The sequence below is a fragment of the Ursus arctos genome, unplaced genomic scaffold, assembly GCF_023065955.2.
Source record: "Ursus arctos isolate Adak ecotype North America unplaced genomic scaffold, UrsArc2.0 scaffold_23, whole genome shotgun sequence".
In the NCBI taxonomy this organism is placed as follows: Eukaryota; Metazoa; Chordata; class Mammalia; order Carnivora; family Ursidae; genus Ursus; species Ursus arctos.
The window spans coordinates 3,197,150-3,216,439 of NW_026622908.1; the positions used below are offsets into that span (position 1 = coordinate 3,197,150).

The 19,290-nt window shown below is 51.8% G+C and overlaps 1 protein-coding gene across 18 annotated transcripts in view; it reads left to right on the forward strand.

The window, feature by feature from the left end:
- The window catches only part of LOC113246261 (F-actin-monooxygenase MICAL2), a 137,707-nt gene that overhangs the window by 86,635 nt on the left and 31,782 nt on the right, over positions 1-19,290 (forward strand). For all 18 annotated transcript variants that reach the window (XM_026486796.4, XM_048214022.2, XM_057317062.1 and 15 more), the window contains 11 exons: positions 256-372; positions 1,708-1,809; positions 4,163-4,318; positions 7,781-7,881; positions 12,173-12,430; positions 13,537-13,652; positions 14,496-14,622; positions 15,222-15,312; positions 16,050-16,197; positions 17,219-17,418; positions 17,760-17,866. In XM_026486796.4, coding sequence (XP_026342581.1) covers positions 256-372; positions 1,708-1,809; positions 4,163-4,318; positions 7,781-7,881; positions 12,173-12,430; positions 13,537-13,652; positions 14,496-14,622; positions 15,222-15,312; positions 16,050-16,197; positions 17,219-17,418; positions 17,760-17,866 — 1,523 coding nt within the window. The remainder of the gene's footprint in view (positions 1-255; positions 373-1,707; positions 1,810-4,162; positions 4,319-7,780; positions 7,882-12,172; positions 12,431-13,536; positions 13,653-14,495; positions 14,623-15,221; positions 15,313-16,049; positions 16,198-17,218; positions 17,419-17,759; positions 17,867-19,290) is intronic.

The window sequence follows — 19,290 nt, forward strand, 5'->3', positions numbered from 1 at the left end:
TTTACCAAGTCACTTTGCCTCACTGAGTCTCAATTTATCATCCATAAAATGGGAATAATTACCCCACAGGGTCACGGTAAGGGTTGAATGAGAAAACACTGAGTGGTTGGCACATAATTAGTTCTCAGTCGTGATCATTGTCACTACGTTGCTTTTCTCAGAGATCACTGAGCAGCGATGATAGAGGACCCTGTATACAGAGGCACTCAAGCACTGCTACTGACACTGCTTCTCTTCCCCCTTCTTTTCTAACAGGCATTCGTCAGTTGCAGCTCATCCTATTCAAGGTGGCCTTGATGCTGGGAGTTGAAATCCATGTGAACGTGGAGTTTGTAAAGGTTCTAGAGCCTCCTGAAGATCAAGAGAATCAAAGTACAGTATAACCTTCCTCCTACGTCCAGAAGTCAGGTGTTGCCAAGGGGGGATCGCCTTTGTAGCCTCAGAGAATGTTCCCGTAGGAGTTATTCTTGACGGCAGATGTTGGGCATGATTCCATCGAAGGATGTTTTACCTTTTCTGCCCAATGCTGGCACTTTAGGTTTGCTCTCTCCTCCCGGGGGATTTCTTAAGCCATTAAACCTATAATTTGGTTGCCCTGTCAGTCGGAGGTGGTACTTTGACAGACGAAGTCCTAGGTAATTAGGATAGAAGACCTAGATTGGGTAGTTTGATGAAGTTCGTTCCTATGTTCTTCAGGCAGCGTGGGAACACACACGGCCATGTGGCTACACTTGTACCCACGTGATATTTTGAAAACCCAGTTAAAAAAAAAAGTGAAGCTTCTAGAACAAATAGGAAGTAAATGCTTGTGATATTATTTGGTATGTAATGTTCTGAAGCCTTACTGAAGCAAAATTGACAAAGCACAACATTCGCCCGTGGTGGGTAGGTCTCATTATTTAGCCATGTTTCCCTTTTTCCTTTTAGTGCGTTCACGCAGGTGCTGATCTCACACACAGCACGGTCAGAGTGTTCATGATGCTTCTGCAGCTTGTTTCTTATCAAAAGCTGCTGCTGCCTGGGCAGGGCCTGTGGTTTGGGCAGCTCCGTGTCAGAGACCTCAGAGCCTCACGGGCTCGTTTCGACTCTGGCCTCTCCTGTCCTCCGCCCAGAATATTTCAGAATGTAGGAGAGGCCCTCGGTGGCTTTTGTAGCAGGACGGCATCTGTTACTGAACTTCTAGAGACACGTGTGCCCTTAACCTTTCTCAGACCCAATTCTGAGTGACCAGCAAGGTTTTACCTGGAAGTATTCTCATCGAAGGCTGTGTGCTGCCCAACAGAACATTTTGAGTGTAATGAAGTGGGAAGTCAAACTGTTTTCATGACACCCTGCACGTCCTTCGGGTCTGGTTGGTAATGGGAAAGCAAGGAGGAATATAGGGGAATATGAAGAGAACACGGTAGAATACACTGAGACAAACAGGGTTCAAGTGAGACTGGCCTGAGAATCATTGAGGATAGACTCCCAGCCTTTAGAGAAACCAGTTAAATCAGGCATGGGGTTGGCACTGCTGGTTTGCCTTGTCCTGGATTGAACTGATACTGAAGCCAGGAGGACTCCAGGTAGAGCATGAATTAGGATAACTCTGGGTCTTTCCTCTGGCAGCTCTGTGTAGGGTGCCTCTATTATCTCTTTTTTCCTGGCCAACACCGAAGGGACCTCCCACCTTTCTCTGCCAACTCAAAGAATTGTTCTGTTCTGCAGAAATCGGCTGGCGGGCAGAATTTCTCCCTGCGGACCACTCTCTATCGGACTTTGAGTTTGATGTCATCATTGGTGCTGATGGCCGCAGGAACACACTGGAAGGTGAAGACTCTTCTTCTTGGAGCTGAGGAAGGGGGGCATCGGAGTTGAAGGGGGGCTGCAGAATGGGGGCAAGATGGCAGGTGCCATAATCGGACGGGGGCCTTGAGAGAAGGGCAGACTTCTGCCGTGCCTGAGGCTGAGCATTGAGAGGGCGGGCATTTCATGGTCTCTGAGTGTCAGGCTTCCCAAATCTGTAAAATGTAGACGATAGAATCTTCTCAGAGCATTGTCATGAGGACTAGGAAAGGACTCGTATGTGAAAATGCTTTATAAAGGTAAAGTGTTATGGAAATTGAAAGTCAACATGCATTTATTGAGCACCTGTCCACGAATCCGTGGTACTAAGCATTTTCCCACTTCATCTAGGTAAGACAACCATTGTTATACTCTCAGTGGCCTTCTTGTTCTGTCACGTGTAATACCCCAGCAGGAGGAGCCCATCTCTTCTGTAACTTTTAAGCACACTCACTGCTGGGCAGTAAGAAAAACTTTTCCCAGACTGTCAGGGTGCAAAACCATGCTTCTCTGAGTTCTGGTGTTGAAAGCATAACACGTTTTCTTGTAGTAAGATCTGGTCAGGTTGGGAGAAGAGTGCCACTGCCAGAAATGTCTTCTATCCCTTAACCCGTCCCTCAAAGGTTAATTGACCCGGAGGTTGTACTAATTGGTGCTAACTGTATGAATACGAGACCACAGATTGTAGACAAACTGGTCCCATGTGACCTTGCTCAGATCGGTGGCTCGATCTGCTCTTCAAGCTTGCCCTGCTTGAGGGCTGCAGGCTGCGGATTTCTGATGGGGAGGACACGTCCTCTGAGGACAGAACACACTCCTGGAAAGAGAGCTAATGCTGGAGGATTCGGGAGGTGTGGGCCGCCTACCTGGCCTTCTGTGTCATCAGGACCCTTTCCCCACTCCTGCGCCTCTTTCTTCATCTCCATCCCTATACTTGCCTGACCCCTGCAATCAATAACCCATATCAGACAAAGACTTTTTAAGCTGCTAACCTGGCTGTTGTGCTGTTGGAATTTACGGGGCCTTTTTGGTGGTTGGGTGAAACCGTACGTCTGAATATTTGCCAATCCAAAATCCACACTTCGCCTGAGTATAGGCATTTTGTAGGCAGGAAAAGAAAGGTGAGAAGAAGGAGAGCTATTTAGGCAGCTTAGCACCAAATAAGTAGACTAGAGTGGGGTTTTTCTATATTGGCACTATTGACATTTGGGGCCAGATCATTCTTTGTCCTGCACACAGTAGGATGCTTGGCAGCATCCCTAGCCTCTCCCCGCTAGACACCAGTAGCACCCCCCAAGTTGTAGCAACCAGAAATGTCTCCACACATTGCCAAGATGCCCCCTGGGGGCCAAGGTCACTCCCAGTTAAGAAATACTAGACTAGACAATAATGGCCATTTCTGACTATTTGAATAAAAGTTGAATGAAGAATGACTTAAAGAGGAGGTATTGAGGAAAAACCCAAGGTTTCTAGTCAAAGGGAGTATTGACAGAGAAGTTTGGGAATCAGCATGAGGTTTGAGTATGCGGTGAGCAAATGTAGGGGGAGTTCCCAGAGGAGGCTGAAGACAAAGGCATGTCCAGAGAGCCTGCCCTTGTGATGAGAACTTTGAGTTCAGCTAAGTACAGAACAGTGTCTGGGGCAGAGGGAAGATTCAGGACTGTGGGATAACCAGATGCTAGAAAGAAAGGGGATTGGCAGAAGATGGTCCGCTGAAGTGTGACCACCTGCTTGGGATCCTCTGTGTCACCACCATTAAAAAGCAATTTTAATGTAAACCATCAGCAACTAGAAGAACCCCAAGGAATCATTGTATTAAATCAACTGCAAGTCAGACTTTTGTCTGCTCATTATATGTTTACTGAGTGTGGACTAAGCTCCCATCATGGGAGACTATCCCCACCCCACAGGAATTCAGTCTCAGAATCCTACTTTGCACAGGGGGGGATCCCTGAAAAATGCTAACCACCGAGTTTTAATCGCAGAAGTTCCCAGTGCACGTGTCATGGGTGTAGGTGGCAACAGTGCCTGACAAATCTCCGGCAGGATGAGCCTGCTGGGAAAATCACTTTGGCCTTTTGTTTGTAGAAGCCTAACCAGACTAATTAATCCTATAGATTTTAGGAAAGGAGAAAGTCCCCCTGACTGAGGCCTCTGGTGATGTGTTTCTTCCTCGGGTATGAACCTTGGCATTTCCACCTGCCCCTGTTCTCCAGAGATCAGAACTCTGGTTTCACTGGCCTCTGAGGCATCTGAGAACAGCTTCCTCCGTAATCATTCTCAGTTTTCACACCAAATGCAGAAGAAAGACTCCCTTTTTCCCTTTTTCCTCATGCAGGATTCAGAAGGAAAGAATTCCGTGGGAAGTTGGCTATTGCCATCACCGCCAACTTCATAAACAGAAACAGCACAGCTGAGGCCAAGGTGGAAGAGATCAGTGGTGTGGCTTTCATCTTCAACCAGAAATTTTTTCAGGACCTTAAAGAAGAAACAGGTGGGACCTTCACCTTTCTCTAAACCAGACCATTGTCTGTGCTGGGCATTCCCAGCTCTTGGGATTGGGAGACTCATTCTGATAAAGAGGAAGCAGGGACTTCTCCATAGGATGGAAATGGGCAGGGTTCCTTCAAGGACAAGTGAGCCTCTCGAGGGAAAGTTCCGGAGGTTGTACATGAAAGCGGATAAAGATGTATTTCCTCAGCATTTACTCAACATGCCCCTTGTGTGCTGGTATTCAGTGTCGTGGGATACAAAGTGGAGGTTGACGTGGTCTGCTTCCCAAGTGGGTCCTTGTCCAGTGATGGAGACCCGGGTAGACCATCCTGATGCAGGGACGTTGGTCTCTGCCTGGGGTAGCTTCAGGGAGCCCTCTGAGGAGGGAGCCAGTAACCAGGGGTTGGCCTTTGAAGAAGTGTAGGTGCTTTATTTCAGTCTGCCTGCTGCCCTTCCCCATAAGGGACACCCAGGGATGCCCCGGGAACAGGTACTCGCCCCAGGGCATCGGTTGTCCCCTAGCCATGGGCCTTGAGCGTCTTTTGAAGATACTCATTCATTTACTCAACGAATACTTACTGACTGCCTACTCGGTGCCAGATGTTGCTCAACGGCCTGAGAAAGAGCAGTGGGCAGAACAAGACCCCTGTCTTGGAGCTTATAGTCTATGGGGGGAGATTGTCAATAAACAAACAGCTAGCCTGTCAGTCAGAAAGATGGTAGAGAGAAGTCAAGCGCAGTGAGAAGAAAGAGGGATGAAACCCTCTGCCAGTTAAGTAAATTCCAGCCTAAAATCTGTATCTCTCTTGGAAAGGCAGTGTAACAACAGTGTTAAGTAAAATATTTTAAAAAGATTTTATTTATTTTGAGAGAGCGTGGGTCAGGGGAGGAACAGAAGGGGAGGGATGAGCTGAGGGAGAGGGAGAGAGAATCCTCAGGAAGACTTTGCACTGAGCGGGGAGCCTGACGTGGGGCTCGATCCCAGGACCCTAAGATCATGACCTGCGCTGAAACCAAGAGCTTAACTGACTGAGCCACACAGATGCCCCTAAAATTTTTATGCTAGAAATAAATCATCCACACTTAGCGTCACCTAGCACAGAGATAGTTCTCATTTCCATACACTGCTTTTCAGTAACTGTCCACCTGCACCCTCGCTTTTTACACGGCTCCAGCTCTTAGCAGAGCGTCACTACTGTCTGTGATTCTGGTTTTCTCATTCGGCATCGTAAGCACTGTCCATATTGCCGCCGAGTCCTCCTGCTGGTCAGTTCTGCAGGCTGCAGACTAGCTCATGAAGTGGACGTGTGTCCCTGCCCAAGCATCTAAATCTGTGGCTGGAGAACTGTGGTTGGCCACATGGGTCTGTATTCTCTTCAAGCTAAGAATGGTTTCAGTATTTTGGAATGGCTGAAGAAAAAGCAGAAGAAGAATATTTTGTGACAACTCGAAAGTTATATGGAACTCAGGTTTCCAGGTCCGTAAATGAAAGCTTATTGAAACAGCCACTCCCGTTTGTGCACGTGGCTGCCTGTGGCTGCTCCCCCGTGAGTGGTTGTGGGCCCAGGTGGCTCGCAAAGCCCGAAATACTTACTGTCTGGCCTTTATGGCAAACGTGTGCTGGCCTCTGATTTAGACCTTTCAGTTGCTGACCGTTACAGAGCAAACCGCTCCTGCTGGAATATCTCCAGTCGGTTTTTTAGGAATGGGATTCCTTGTTGAGCAGACTGTGCCGCTGCCTGGCCACGAGGATGTGTGCTCGTTGTGTCACCCTCTGAGTTGCACCATGGTGGCACAATTTTATTAGAGTATTTTCTTCCAGCATATTGTGTTCCTCTGAATGATTTAAGAATTAGTCCAACCCTCCCTTCCTCTCAAATACTAAGAAGATAAATACTTCAACAAACCACCAAATATGAATTATGACAGGACATTGAGTGTGTTTTCCCAAATGTTTCAATGAGTTTCCTTTAAATTTCGCTGGGATGGTCACCTTTGGCTATGTTTCACAGTGCCCCTCACACGGTGACAATGATGAATTTCCTCCGATTCTCTGGGGGGCCCAATGCATGGATGGCTGTTTCCTATTTAACGGTAATAAAGGGGTTCCTGTGGTTACCCAGCACGCCCATGTCGACTGCTGATAAGTGATTTTCTGTCTGTTCCTTTCTCTCCTTTTGAAGAAGCGAAGCCAGTGGTTCTCTAACGGACCCGTGCATCAGAATGACCTGTAGGGTTCGTCAAAGTGCACACTGCTGCCCTACCCTGAGTTTCTGATATACTAGACCCAGGGTGGGGTCCTGGTCATTAGCATTTCCAGGTTCTCAGGTGATGCTGATGGTGCTGGCCAGGGGGGCCGCACTTTGAGAACCACTGAGCTAAGCTCTCACAGCATTTTCTTAAAATGCAGAAACCTAGTCTATGAAGTGTTTTTGCAATTGCTGGAAGTGCAAAGCTCTACAACCCAGCCCTTTAAACTGAGTTGTTCCCGCCAGGGCATCTGGATTTCCCCACACACAGGGGGATAGAGGAAACATTGCTTAGCATAGTCTTGAAAGAATTCACACAGCTCTTTGTTTTTTTTTTTTTTTAAAGATTTTATTTATTTATTCGACAGAGATAGAGACAGCCAGCGAGAGAGGGAGCACAAGCAGGGGGAGTGGGAGAGGAAGAAGCAGGCTCCCAGCGGAGGAGCCCGATGCGGGGCTCGATCCCATAACGCCGGGATCACACCCTGAGCCGAAGGCAGACGCTTAACCGCTATGCCACCCAGGCGCCCCTCACACAGCTCTTTGAATCTCTGGCCACATGGAGGGCATGGTGGATGGAACTTGGAATTAGATAGGCTGGGGTTCAAATCCTGTTTCTGTTGTCGCTAGCTGCTATGCCCCGGTCAGCTCTTGGCCCTTCTTCAGTACTTCGCTCTAACTTGGAAATACTGTCTGCAGCCCCTAGGGACTTGGAGGTTTTTCTTTTTCTAAGTGCTTTAATCATATTGCGATATGTAAATCTATCAGATCAACATGTCGTGCACCTTAAACCGACGTCATGTTATATGTCAATTACATCTTAATTTAAAAACACATAATGTCTTTGGGGCACCTGGGTGGCCCATTCGGTTAAGCAGCCAACTCTTGATTTTGACTCGGGTCATGATCTCAGGCTCTGTGCTCAGAGAGGAGTCACTTAGGATTCTCTCTCTCCCTCTGCCCCTCCCCCTGCTCCCCTATGTGTGCTCTCTTTCTAAAATAAATAAATCTTAAAAAAAAAACAGCACATAGTGTCTTAGTGGTACAATAAAAGCTAGCCGTGTGGAGTTGGGTAAGGTTTATCTTTTCCAGCTTTCTGTGCTTTAAAAACTTGCCTGACGTGAGTATATGCAGGTAAGTAGTGACTTGTGAGGCGGTGAGGCACAGAGACACTGAGGGAGTAACACTGAGTCCATGCACGCTTCTCTTCGCAGGGATCGACCTTGAGAACATTGTCTACTACAAGGACTGCACCCACTATTTTGTCATGACCGCCAAGAAGCAGAGCCTGCTTGACAAAGGTGTCATCATTAATGTATGTATCTCTTGGCTGCGATGTCCTGTCTTTCCCTTTGTGACCCAGCAAGTGCAGGAGCAGATGCTGTCCTGCGGGGAACTGAGCAAGGGGTGGGGGAGGCGGGAAAGAACCACCACCCGCCACTTTCCTCCTCCGTGCTGGGTTTGAGTGTTGGATGAAGGCGTCTGCGCCAGTACACGCAGACGTGTTTCTGCAGAGAGCTGTGGGCTGGGCTGAGACCCTCACCCAGGTGTTCGTGTAAGTCTTTGCCCCCAAGAGATCAGCCGAGTCTTTTCCTTCCCCATGTCTCATGCAGCCCTGCCCCTGTCTCGAGAGGTCCCACGCCATTTGCAGGCTGATGGGGCTCCTTGTCCTAGTGGGGCACTGAGACAACATTTGCTGGTGAATTTCCCTCTGTGGCTGCCTTGTCATGGTGGGTGGCGGGGAGCTCTCTGTTCTTGCGGTCAGAAAGGCTCCACTTGAATCTTGGCTCTGACTCGGATTAACTCAGGACTGTGACTAAGCGGCTCAGCTTTTCTGAACTTCAGTCTCCTCTGGAAACTCGGAATAATGGTTTCTGTCTGAAAGGGTTGTTTGCAGGAGTAAATGAGAAAGTGTATCCAGAGCAACTGTCCTAGTGCCTGGCCCATATAAGGGGTTTATAGATTCCCTGCGTAACTTCTGTCTGGTTTGGACACATGCTTTTTTGTCCTTCTGGCTTCCTGGCCTCTGGCCCTGCCTTTACATCTTCCTTCTTCACCAGAGCACCAGGTTGGAAGAAAGCACATGGAATTGGGGTCCCTGGGCTGGAAGCTTCTTTGGTCAGGTTTCCAACCCTTCCAGAGCCTCCGTTCCTGCCCCGGCTGCTGCCTGGTGCCTCGAGATAAGGATCCTGCCATCCGAGGTCAGCCTGCTCTCCACGTGTCAGCCTGGAGCCTGGGCGGCGTGGTGACCATTCATTGTTGCTTGTCGGAGAAGAATGTGTCTGTCCTCTTGCCACTTTGTGCTGGCTGCCGGCCGGGTGGCATGAGTAACCCAGCCGTCCCCTGGGCCTCCTGCATGCGGCTCAGGTCCCTGCTGAGAGCCCGAGTTGTAGACAGGAGGACAGCGGTTGGAGGAAGCTGACTGGGCCCAGTTAGCAGATGTGTGAGCAATGGCTTCAATGTCTGGTACTCCATAGCTGACGAGGTCTGGGGGAGGTGGGGTGATGCCCCCTTCTGTCCTCTGCTCCACAGGCATCCCTCCTGAAGTTGCCTCGTCCATCGGGAGGCCTATGGCAGATAGTGAAGGACTGTTTGGGTTCCAGGGCTGCAAGTGCAGTGGGCACCTCTGCAAAGGAGGGACTGAGGAGGCTTTTAACAGCACCCCCACCCCCAGGGATTCAGGCAGAGTTTGACGTGGGTTTCCTATTTCACTGGCTGAGTACTCCAGCCTCTGGGACACTAGGCTCCCTCAGGGCATCCCAGGGCATTTGTCCAGGCCATGACATGTTGCTCATGGTGACTCAACTCTTTGGCAGTTGTCAAAGCCCCCACATACTCCCATCTCTCTGTCACAGCACAGGTGGGCAAGCATGACTCACTGTGAACCCATCATGACTGTGGAAGAGCTGGGAGCAGATCCCAGGCTCGTGGGTGTCCTCACCACAGCTTTTCTTTCCTTCACAGACTCCAGGGGCATCTTCTGAGCTGGCGCTGAGGGTCCTCTAGGTATAAGACAGGAATTCTCATCTAGAAATTACAGGCCCCGGGCCAGACATGAGAGAGCTGGACGGCCATTCGATTCAGGAGCTCTGGCCTTGAGTGTCCCTGTGTCCAGCCAAGCTCTGTAGCATTTGCATAGCTGGGAGCTGGTCCATCTACCCCGAGCCACTCAAATTAGCATTCTTGTCCTGCTCCCAGAGGAATGGCAAGTCCTCTCACATTTCCTCTCCCTGCTTGGGTCAGCATCTTCCTAGAGGCACACAGAGGTGCTGAGTGAGTGTGTGTTGAATGACTGACTGATCTGCTTCCCCATCTATTGCTGCTGACCTCTGGGCTTCTTTCCGTGGCTCCTGAAGGGAGAGTGAAGTTTCTCCTCAGGAAACCATGCCTCTGGGCTTCCAGCTCTGTCCATCTTGCTCTCCGTCACAAGGAGGGTGGCCCCTTGCCCTGGGACCCTGCCTGTGCCGGGCCACATACATACAGGCTAGGGCTCCTGGATGCAGCAGCCTTGGTCTCGCCACTGTGGGAGGGAGTGCTGTTGCCAGGTGGGCAAGGTGAGCACACATCATAGCTGGTCTCCTGATGCCGAGCCCACCCTCATTGGAAGCCATTGCCTGACCTTCTCTTCTGGTCTCCAGCCTTCTTTTCAGCTCAGTACGTGGGGTGACTGTTCTTCCTGTCAGATTTTCCACCTGTGCTATTCCTGCTGCTTCTCCCTCTGCTGCCCCTCCTCTTTGCCTAGGACTCAGCCTCTCCTTGGTACCTGTGCCTGTGGAAAATGGGACCCACCCTCATTCTCCTGCCTCTGTCTTAATTTAAAACTGCTTCTCCAGGCCTGCCCATTTTACTTAGTGCCCCATTCCCACCTTTCTCTTCCTTGTCCTTGCTCTCACCCCATCCCCGTGGTCCTGCTTCTGTATCCACCCAGTCCCCTGGAACCTCCTGCCCGACAAGGTCCCGTGGCTCCTCCCAGCAGCCCTGGACCAGGTGGGCTCTCAGCCCAACACAGCCTGGGGGTCTGCTCCCTGGGCAGGTTCCCATGCTCCTGTCCGGGCCACCAGCACCAGTGACCTTCACTGTGCGGTGCTCACACTCACTGGCCAGCCAGCCCACCTGTGGCATGCTTTGAAGAGGGGCTATTTTCAAAACCTCCCCATTCACCCTTCCCTGTCTCCTCTCCACACCTTTAAGGGCGGGAACTGGTCATGTGACTATAGGAACAGGTGCGAGAAAGGACAAGTGAATAGCAGGAGCCTGAATGCCACGACCTGACAAAGGGCTCCCGGGCCAGTGCTGGTGCGATCCGGGTGATGTAGTTTGGTGTGAACATGTTAGACTTTCTGGAACAAGGTATTTGAAATCATGGTTATTAGGAAAATTGACACGGGGGTCGCTCTGTTTGTAGATGTGGCTGTGCCCTCTAAGACCTTTGTGACTGCTCCTGTTGGGGCCTGGGTGGGTCCAGGAATGTACTTCACCATACACTATGTTTTGTGCCGTCATGAATTATAGGGGACAGAAATTGCCATCTACTGAGCACTTCCCACGTGCCAGGCATCAGGTTGGGGGTTTTATGTATATGATTTCTTTCGGTCCTCACTGTGTGAAGTGGATTTTGTTATTCCCATTTTACATATGAGACAATGGAAACTCAAAAAAGTTCAGCAATTTGCCCAGATTTGCTCAGTGAGCAGCAAAGGTGGAACCTGACCTCATGCTCTGGATAACCCCAAGACCTAGTTGGTCTTACACACGGGTTCCCGCCACACCCCTGGCCCCCTTGGGATCTGCACTTTCTGTGTCTCCTTTTGGGAAAGATAGCCTTCTGGTTTCTTAGCCATATGACGAGCAGATCAGACTCTGGGAGATGTCCCGCGGGTCCCTGCCAGCATTCCTCAGGGATGGATATCCTGCTCCTGTAAGCCGGGGCCCTCCTCCTTCCAGTGGGGGGCGTGACAGCACCTTATGTAAGAGCAAAGCAGAGCCCCGAGCAGCCCTAGCCTCTCAGGAAGAGAGAGAAGGTTTGAGAGCTCTGCCAGGCACCCATGTCTTTTCTGGTCTTGTTTGACCACTAAACACAGCGTGTCTGGACCATATTAGCTTAGCTTAGTCCACTATGAAATCACTATTCCTTACTTGCTCTCTTGTCTATTAATTTTACTGAAAGTTATCACAAGAACCAGCCGTCCGAAATTTACCACAAATTTACCATTATTGAGTAAGCTGGTCATTACAAGACTACACTATGTTCTCTGTCAAAATTCCTACGTGAGACAGTTCTTTTAGAATTTAGTGCCAGGAAAAAATTTCCTCCCCTAGGAATTTCTCCGCCTCCTTCTTTCTGATAAGGAGAGCGTTGCCGTAGACCACATTTCCCATTTGCCTTGGATGCCAGGAAGCTCAAAGCCAAGGGTGAGGCCTAATCACAGCTCTGTCAACCCTGATGGATGACTGATTTGGTTCCTCTTGATTCCTTTGGCCCTGATTTTCTATTTTGCTTAGCTTTGCTGTGCAAGCCCAGTCCAAGTCCTTTTGCAAACATGTGGGTACGAACGCTTGCCCATTGCAGGGCGGACTCCTGCACGGTGCTCTCGTTCTCTCCCCAGGACTTCATCGACACAGAGATGCTGCTGTGCGCAGAGAACGTGAACCAGGACAACCTGCTTTCCTACGCCCGCGAGGCTGCAGATTTCGCCACCAATTACCAGCTGCCATCGTTAGACTTTGCTCTGAACCACTATGGGCAGCCCGACGTGGCCATGTTCGACTTCACCTCTATGTACGCCTCCGAGAACGCAGCCTTGGTGCGCGAGCGCCAGTCACACCAGCTCCTCGTGGCCCTGGTGGGCGACAGCTTGCTCGAGGTAGCGCCTGCGTTTGGAACCCCCCCTACTCCCGGTGGAAGACAGATCGCTGCATTTCTGCTCTCGTGCAGCCAGGGGAAGGACAGGCTCCCTGCCAGCGGGCCAGACTTGGCCAAGCCCATCCCGGCCTCTGGCTTGCACCTGGCCTGCCCTGTCCCCTGACCCAGAGGGGCTCATTCTGCCTTCCTCTCCCCACTCTGGGCTCTCTGGGCTGATCACTTGGTCAAAGTACGAAGCTAGTCGGCCCTGCTCCAGCCTTCACAGGTGGTCCTCTTCAGAACCTGGACCTCTTCAGAATCCTCAGCTGGACCCCAACTTCTTCCTCACGTGGGGAGCTCTCTGGGGTCCTATAACATGGAGATCGTAAAGGGTGCAAAAGGGCACGTGGGCCCCAAAGTCCGGTTTCCATCCGTGGCCTCCCTGCTCAAAATGCTTCCCAGAGCATCGGCAAATGCAAGCATCCTTAGACTGAACGAATGTTTTCAGCAGGGTTACATTTTTATCTTTAAAGTAAGCACTAACCAAAAAATATTTATCCCGAGTAAGAGTCAAGTTCCAAACCATGTTTTGGGTGCCCATGGGACAGTTCAGTTAGAACTTAGCTTGGCCAACCAGCCCTCGGTCACCATGGCGTGTGGACTGTGATCTGCCCCCCTCCACCCCGTCCCCGGCTCCCTTCTCAGCATTCTCTCTTGCTACTCTGCGCTGTTCCTCTGTTCCTCCATCAGGCCTTTGCCCACGCTCTCCTTGAATGGATCAAGATGAGAAGCCTACCCGTTCTTTAAAATCAGCATAAATGCAACTCTTTTGTGAAGCATTCTCCGATTTTCATCTCACTGGTGGGGGGAGTTTGCCTGTGCCTTGTTTGAGCCCCAGAGCAGTTTTGCTGTCCCTGTGACACAGCACCCCTTCCGTGTGACTTTGTGCTGTAGCTGAACATGTTTGTGGTGAATCCTGGGGAGGTGCCCTGTCACCCCACACTCCCTCCAGTGCCTTCCCACGGCTCAGCAAGCACTGAGTGCTGGACAGAGTGGGATAACAGGCTGGGGCGGGGGCGGGGGGGCGGCATGAGAACCAACTGGAATTTTGCATGTTTTTTTCTCCAGCCATTTTGGCCCATGGGCACAGGCTGTGCCCGAGGCTTCCTGGCAGCCTTTGACACGGCATGGATGGTGAAAAGCTGGGACCAGGGCACCCCTCCCCTGGAGCTGCTTGCTGAAAGGTGAGTACTGACTGCCAGGCTCCCAGCTGGGGGCAGGGCTGGTTCCAAAGCTCAGACAGGAAAGGGAGCAGGGCTGGATGAACCTGGAGCCTTTGTCCTCTTTCATTTCCTTCCCACATGTGGCCTGATTTGATCCCCAGGATCCCCAGGGAAACTCTCTGTGTTACGTTCTACTCCCTCCAGTGACTTCTCTGGGGGCCAGGACCTTAGGACCTGAATGCAGAAGAGAAATCCTGACCTGGAGTGGCCCTGAAGTTGGGGTTCCCAGCACAGCCCAGTCACTGTGAGCAGGAAGAGGTTGAGGGGAAGCCTCAGCTGTGGTGCTGAGTGTCCTCCCTTGTGGGGGGGCTGGGTTTTGGACCTCTCAGGCCTCTTCTGCTGTTGTTGAGATCCAGGGCTCCCTCCCAGATCCCTGCTGCTGGCCACGTGGCTGTAACAGCTGGCAGAGTGGGAGACGTCAGGATGGGCGGGCAGGGCAGGCCTCTGCGGGTCTTGGGTGTGGAGGCCTGTGGTCATGTGGGACAGGAGGCCACAGGAGGCAGCGTGGCTGAGTGGTGGTTATAGCAAAACCACAGGTCTCTTGGCTGCCAGCTCTGGTGTCCCTGCCCTCTGCTTAGGGGAAGGAGGCTGGCATTACTGCCTCTGGACCCCGTCCCACCCCTCTCCAGCCCTTCAACTGTCCCCCACTTTGTGAGTCTCAGGAGGCACGGGGGCCAGACATTGCAGGGACGAGGTACACAAACACCTCTAAGAAGCCCTTAAGAGCAGGGGGAGGGGTGGACGGGGACACAGGCAGGAGGCTGCCCGAGCAGTCCCTGACCCCTGGGCTCTGCCTCATTCTAGAGAAAGTCTTTACCGGCTGTTACCTCAGACCACCCCGGAGAACATCAACAAGAACTTTGAGCAGTACACGCTGGACCCAGGGACACGGTACCCAAATCTCAACTCCAACTGTGTCAGGCCCCATCAGGTAAGTCCTTCCCTGGGCCCCATCGGGGCCACCCTGCCCTGAGCGGTGGGTGGGAGGTCACGCAAAACCTTGCCGTGCCCCTGGGGCGGAGGCCACCAATTGGACCAGTTCCTCTGTAGGAGAGCACAAGAGACAATGGAGTCAGCGTCTCTTAGCCCACAGGAAAGAGCTAGAACACACGCAGTGTCTGTCCTCGTCTGCACACACGCTGACGTGTTTACTGTCACTGTGTTGCTAAGCACACCTCTCTCACAGTCTACTCGGCCAACCATCAGGTCCTTTCAGTTCCCAGTCTTGGAGTCGCATTTCCTCCCGTCGACTCAGGAACCCACAGCCGCTGACTTCTGGCAAAGCACAAAGATGGTGTGATGTTTGTAAAATCCACCAGTTGCGTGTTTTCACACTTGAGACCCCCCCCATTTGGGTGGACAGCTGAGATCCTTTGCTCCGCGTCTCAGGTTCTCTGGGCCCCTGGACTGAAGTCATGCCCTCCAGCGACAGAGGGAAAGGATGGTGATGTGGAGTAGAAGCCGGGCCGGCCCTGAGACCGGCCTCGGGGAGATACCGGTGGGCAGCTGCGGGGTCTCTTTGGCTTGTAGGTGAAGCATTTGTACATCACTAAGGAGCTGCACCAGTGCCCTCTTGAAAGACTGGGCTCGGTGAGGAGATCCATGAGCCTCTCCAGGAGGGGTAAGCTGCCATTCCAGGTCCTGAGCCAGGCTGCTGGGGTGCAGGGTGGGGGAACGCTTTGCAGGGAGGAGGCCTGCGGGGTGGCCGTGGGGCCCAGGCCCTGCAGCCCACTTGGCTCTGCTGCTATGACCCATGTGACCTTGGCGAAGCACCTCTCCTCTGTCCTTCCATTTCCTCGTCTGTAAAACCAGGACAAGGACAACCCCAACCGCAGATTGGTTGTAAAGGAGTGAATATGTGTCGAGCACTTAGGACATTAAAGTGAACCACGGAATTACTGCACCGGGCCTTGCTTTTCTTTCCCTGTTGCTTCCAGTATGGAGATATTGTCTCCCCAGCTAGATAACAGGCCCCATGTGCTCCACTCTTTTCCTAGTGGAGGGAAGGGATGGTTAAATGAATGACTGCCCAGCATCCGTCCAGCCTTGTTCAGGTCACCATCCTGCTGAGAGACCGCTCCGGTTTCTGTTGCCTGCCCAGACCCCACCTCTTCCCCGCCACTGGCACACACAGCCTTATCAGCCTCCCCTCCCTCCCCCTCACACCTCATGCCCCACTGCTGCCGCCCCTGTTGTACACAGCCTGGCAGGCCTTTCTAGATGCTTCCTGCGGCAAGGCCCTTTTCTGTTTTCCTGGAATGCTTCTGTCTGATGACTCCCTCGACACTCCTCAAGAAGCAGCTCAGTCGCACCTGCTCCGTGACTCTCTCCACCCCTATCTGTCTCCCCCTGCCGCAGAGTTAGACATCCGGCCCAGCAAGCTCTTAACCTGGTGCCAGCAGCAAACCGAGGGCTACCAGCACGTCAACGTCACCGACCTGACCACATCCTGGCGCAGCGGCCTGGCCCTGTGCGCCATCATCCACCGCTTCCGGCCTGAGCTGATGTGAGTCGGGGTGCAGGCTGCACCTGCTGAGCCCTCCATGGCCCAGGGGGACTCTGGAGACAAGGGGAGCCAGGGATGTTCTGCTGGATGTGGCATCTTGGCTCAAAATACACCTTTGGTTTGAGTCTTTCTTAAGTTTGTTCTTTGCCGTTTGCACTGATAAAGGTCAGCAGTTCAACTGACCTGTGTTTACAGGCTCCGTGCTCACACTTGTCCCCGCATCCCCTCCGTCCCCGTGCTGGGGAAACCGAGCATTCACACCTGGGCACTGTCCCCACAAGGCAGAAAGTATTCTGGGGACCAGTTCAAGGGTTTTACAGCCAAAAGAATTAGATCTGAGATGCAGACCAGTTAGCTGTGTGGCACTGGGCAGGTCACTTAGCTTCTCTGAGTTTGTTTCCTGGTCTGTAAGTTGGGAATAATGGCAGCATTGACAGGGAAGATTGGACACACTTTGTGATGTTGAAGGGCCAGTACACCTATTAGTGTTAGATTCAGGCCGACTGCAGAGTGACCACACACCCACAAGCACGTTCATCCGGAACCTGAAAGGAGACCTACCGGAGGGTAATCATCTGGTACCTTTAGGGAGTGAGGCTGCTTCAAGAAGGGGATGGGGCGCTCACTTGTTACTTTATATGTTATATATCCCTTGATTCTAAAAGCACAAGCACATAAAGAAACTATTTAAAAATAAAGAAACAGATAAGTTTTCCAAAGGCATAGAAATTATTTTCTGATTGTTTCAGCCCGGGCAGCAGTGACATTGTCATGGCCTACATCTGATTTGGTCCCCACCCCAAGCGAGAAGGAGCCTCCCTGGGCAGTAGTGGGTGGGGGGCAGTGGGGTGGGGAGGGCAGCCGGGGGCTGGGGTGATTGGGGGCAGGAGCTGGGGGCACGGCTCCCTTGCCCCTCCCCATGTGCCGATACCCAGCAGAATGTCACCCACAGTGCCGTTTATGGGTAAGTTGGTTCAGCTCTTCACACCTCTGTCTCCTGTCCCTTGTCTTGATTCTCCAGCAACTTTGACTCTCTGAACGAAGATGACGCTGTGGAGAACAACCAGCTGGCCTTTGACGTGGCCGAGCGCGAGTTTGGCATCCCCCCAGTGACCACGGGCAAGGAGATGGCGTCAGCCCAGGAGCCCGACAAGCTCAGCATGGTCATGTACCTCTCCAAGTTCTACGAGCTCTTCCGGGGCACTCCGCTGAGGCCTGTGGGTAAGGCCCTGCTTTGGGATACGCTTTGCTGTGCCCTTGGACCATCTCTGCTCTGTGCCCATATCTGGCTGCTCTCCACACCGGTGTCAAGTGTGTTGAGGCCGGCCCCTGCCTTCCCTCACACTTTGAGGCCAAACTGGGGTGGACCCCACCCGCCCAGACCCGTGTGTGCGAGTGGGCGTGCGGGGCAGGGGCCACGTGAGGCCGAAGGTCTGCCCCTGTGCCTGGGACGTCACTGAGTAGAGCTGCAGCAGGCCCCTACACAGCCCCTTTTTATCTTCAGTTGAGGGTGAGGGAATTATTTGGGGTCTGATCTCAGTCATACTTTTATTTCCTAACAGATTCTTGGGGCAAAAACTATGGAGAAAATGCTGACCTCAGCTTGGCCAAATCCTCCATTTCTCATAACTATCTCAACCTCACATTTCCAAGAAAGAGGACTCCACGAGTAAGTTTCGGCCTGGTTTTTGTTTGACTTGTCTTTGCCCATGGCTGGGGCAAGGGAAGGAAGAATGCCATGCGCTCGGTCTGTTAATGCTGATAAATGACACAGATCAAGTGCCCACGGGAGACATGAGTAAAGCGCAGTTTAGTGACCCGGTGCTGTTGGACGTCCCCCCGGCGCCGTGTAGCTAACCTCAGTGATATAAACTGGTTATGGAAGGGCACGGCACAGAACTGACAGGCCATGCCACTGAGTATTTGTTTAAGGAAATCGGGGCCTCCTAAGAGAAAGGTGCAGACGATTTCTCACTCGTTAAGCAGTTTAGACTCGTTATACCGTGGCCGTGAGTGACAGAGTGTGTGGTGATGCTACATTTATACATTCCGTTCCATTCATTTCCTTCCTTCCTTCCTTCCTTCCTTCCTTCCTTCCTTCCTTCCTTCCTTCCTTCCACACATGGTGCCAACTTCAGGGCTGAATTTTTTGGGTTTTTTTCTAATTTTTTTTTTTTTTTTTTTTTTTTAAGAAAGAGACATAGCAGGGGAGGAGGGACAGAGAGGGAGAGAGAAAATCCCAAGTAGGCTCCACGCTGAGTGTGGAACCTGACGCGGGGCTTGATCTCACCACCCTGAGATCACGACCTGAGCCAAAATCAAGTGTCAGACGCTCATTTCGGCTGAGCCACCGATCGCCCATGTTTTATTTGTTTTTGACGAGCGTAGCAAATACACAGAGGAGAATAAGGTATGCCTTTGAGGAGCTCAGAGCTGGAAGAGGTTCCCAAGCTTCCCTGACTGAACAGCATCCTTAGTGTCTCAGTGATTTTTATCACAGTGCCCCTAGATCAAAAGAAATATCTAAAAGGTCTGTTGACTAAGTAGTTAAGTCCAAATAACTTGGTAGGGGTATTTTACGAGGTGTATAACAGACTTCACCGCGTTTCCCTAGAGAAGTTAAAGTACCCTACGGCTCCTCTGCAAGCTCACTATGGGGCCGTGGGGTGCTTTGGTACACAGTTTGGGAACTGTGAAGTTTGGGAGCCATTATAATTTCATTCGAATGATGGCATGTCTGTAGTAGGTATGACACAAGTTATCTTATGTAATGTGCTCATTTTACAGATCAAAAAGTGGAGGCCCAGAGCTGTTAGGTGGCAGGTAGTCCTACAAAGCTTGCCTCTCTCCACAGGGCCCCAGAGGGTTGCAGGCCTCTGTGTGTGTCTCAGACTCTCTAGGTTGCCGACAGTCTCCTACTCGTGGTCAGTCATGTCTGGTCCTGCCAGCCCTTCCGCCCAAGGTGGGGCTGTGGCCACGTAGCCTTCTGTCTTTTCCTCAGCTCTGTGAGCAGTGGTCACTTTTTCCACTGAGGTCTGCACCCTGGAACACTGGAGCCTTCGGGCTAACTCCAGGAGCGGGCACACACTGCTC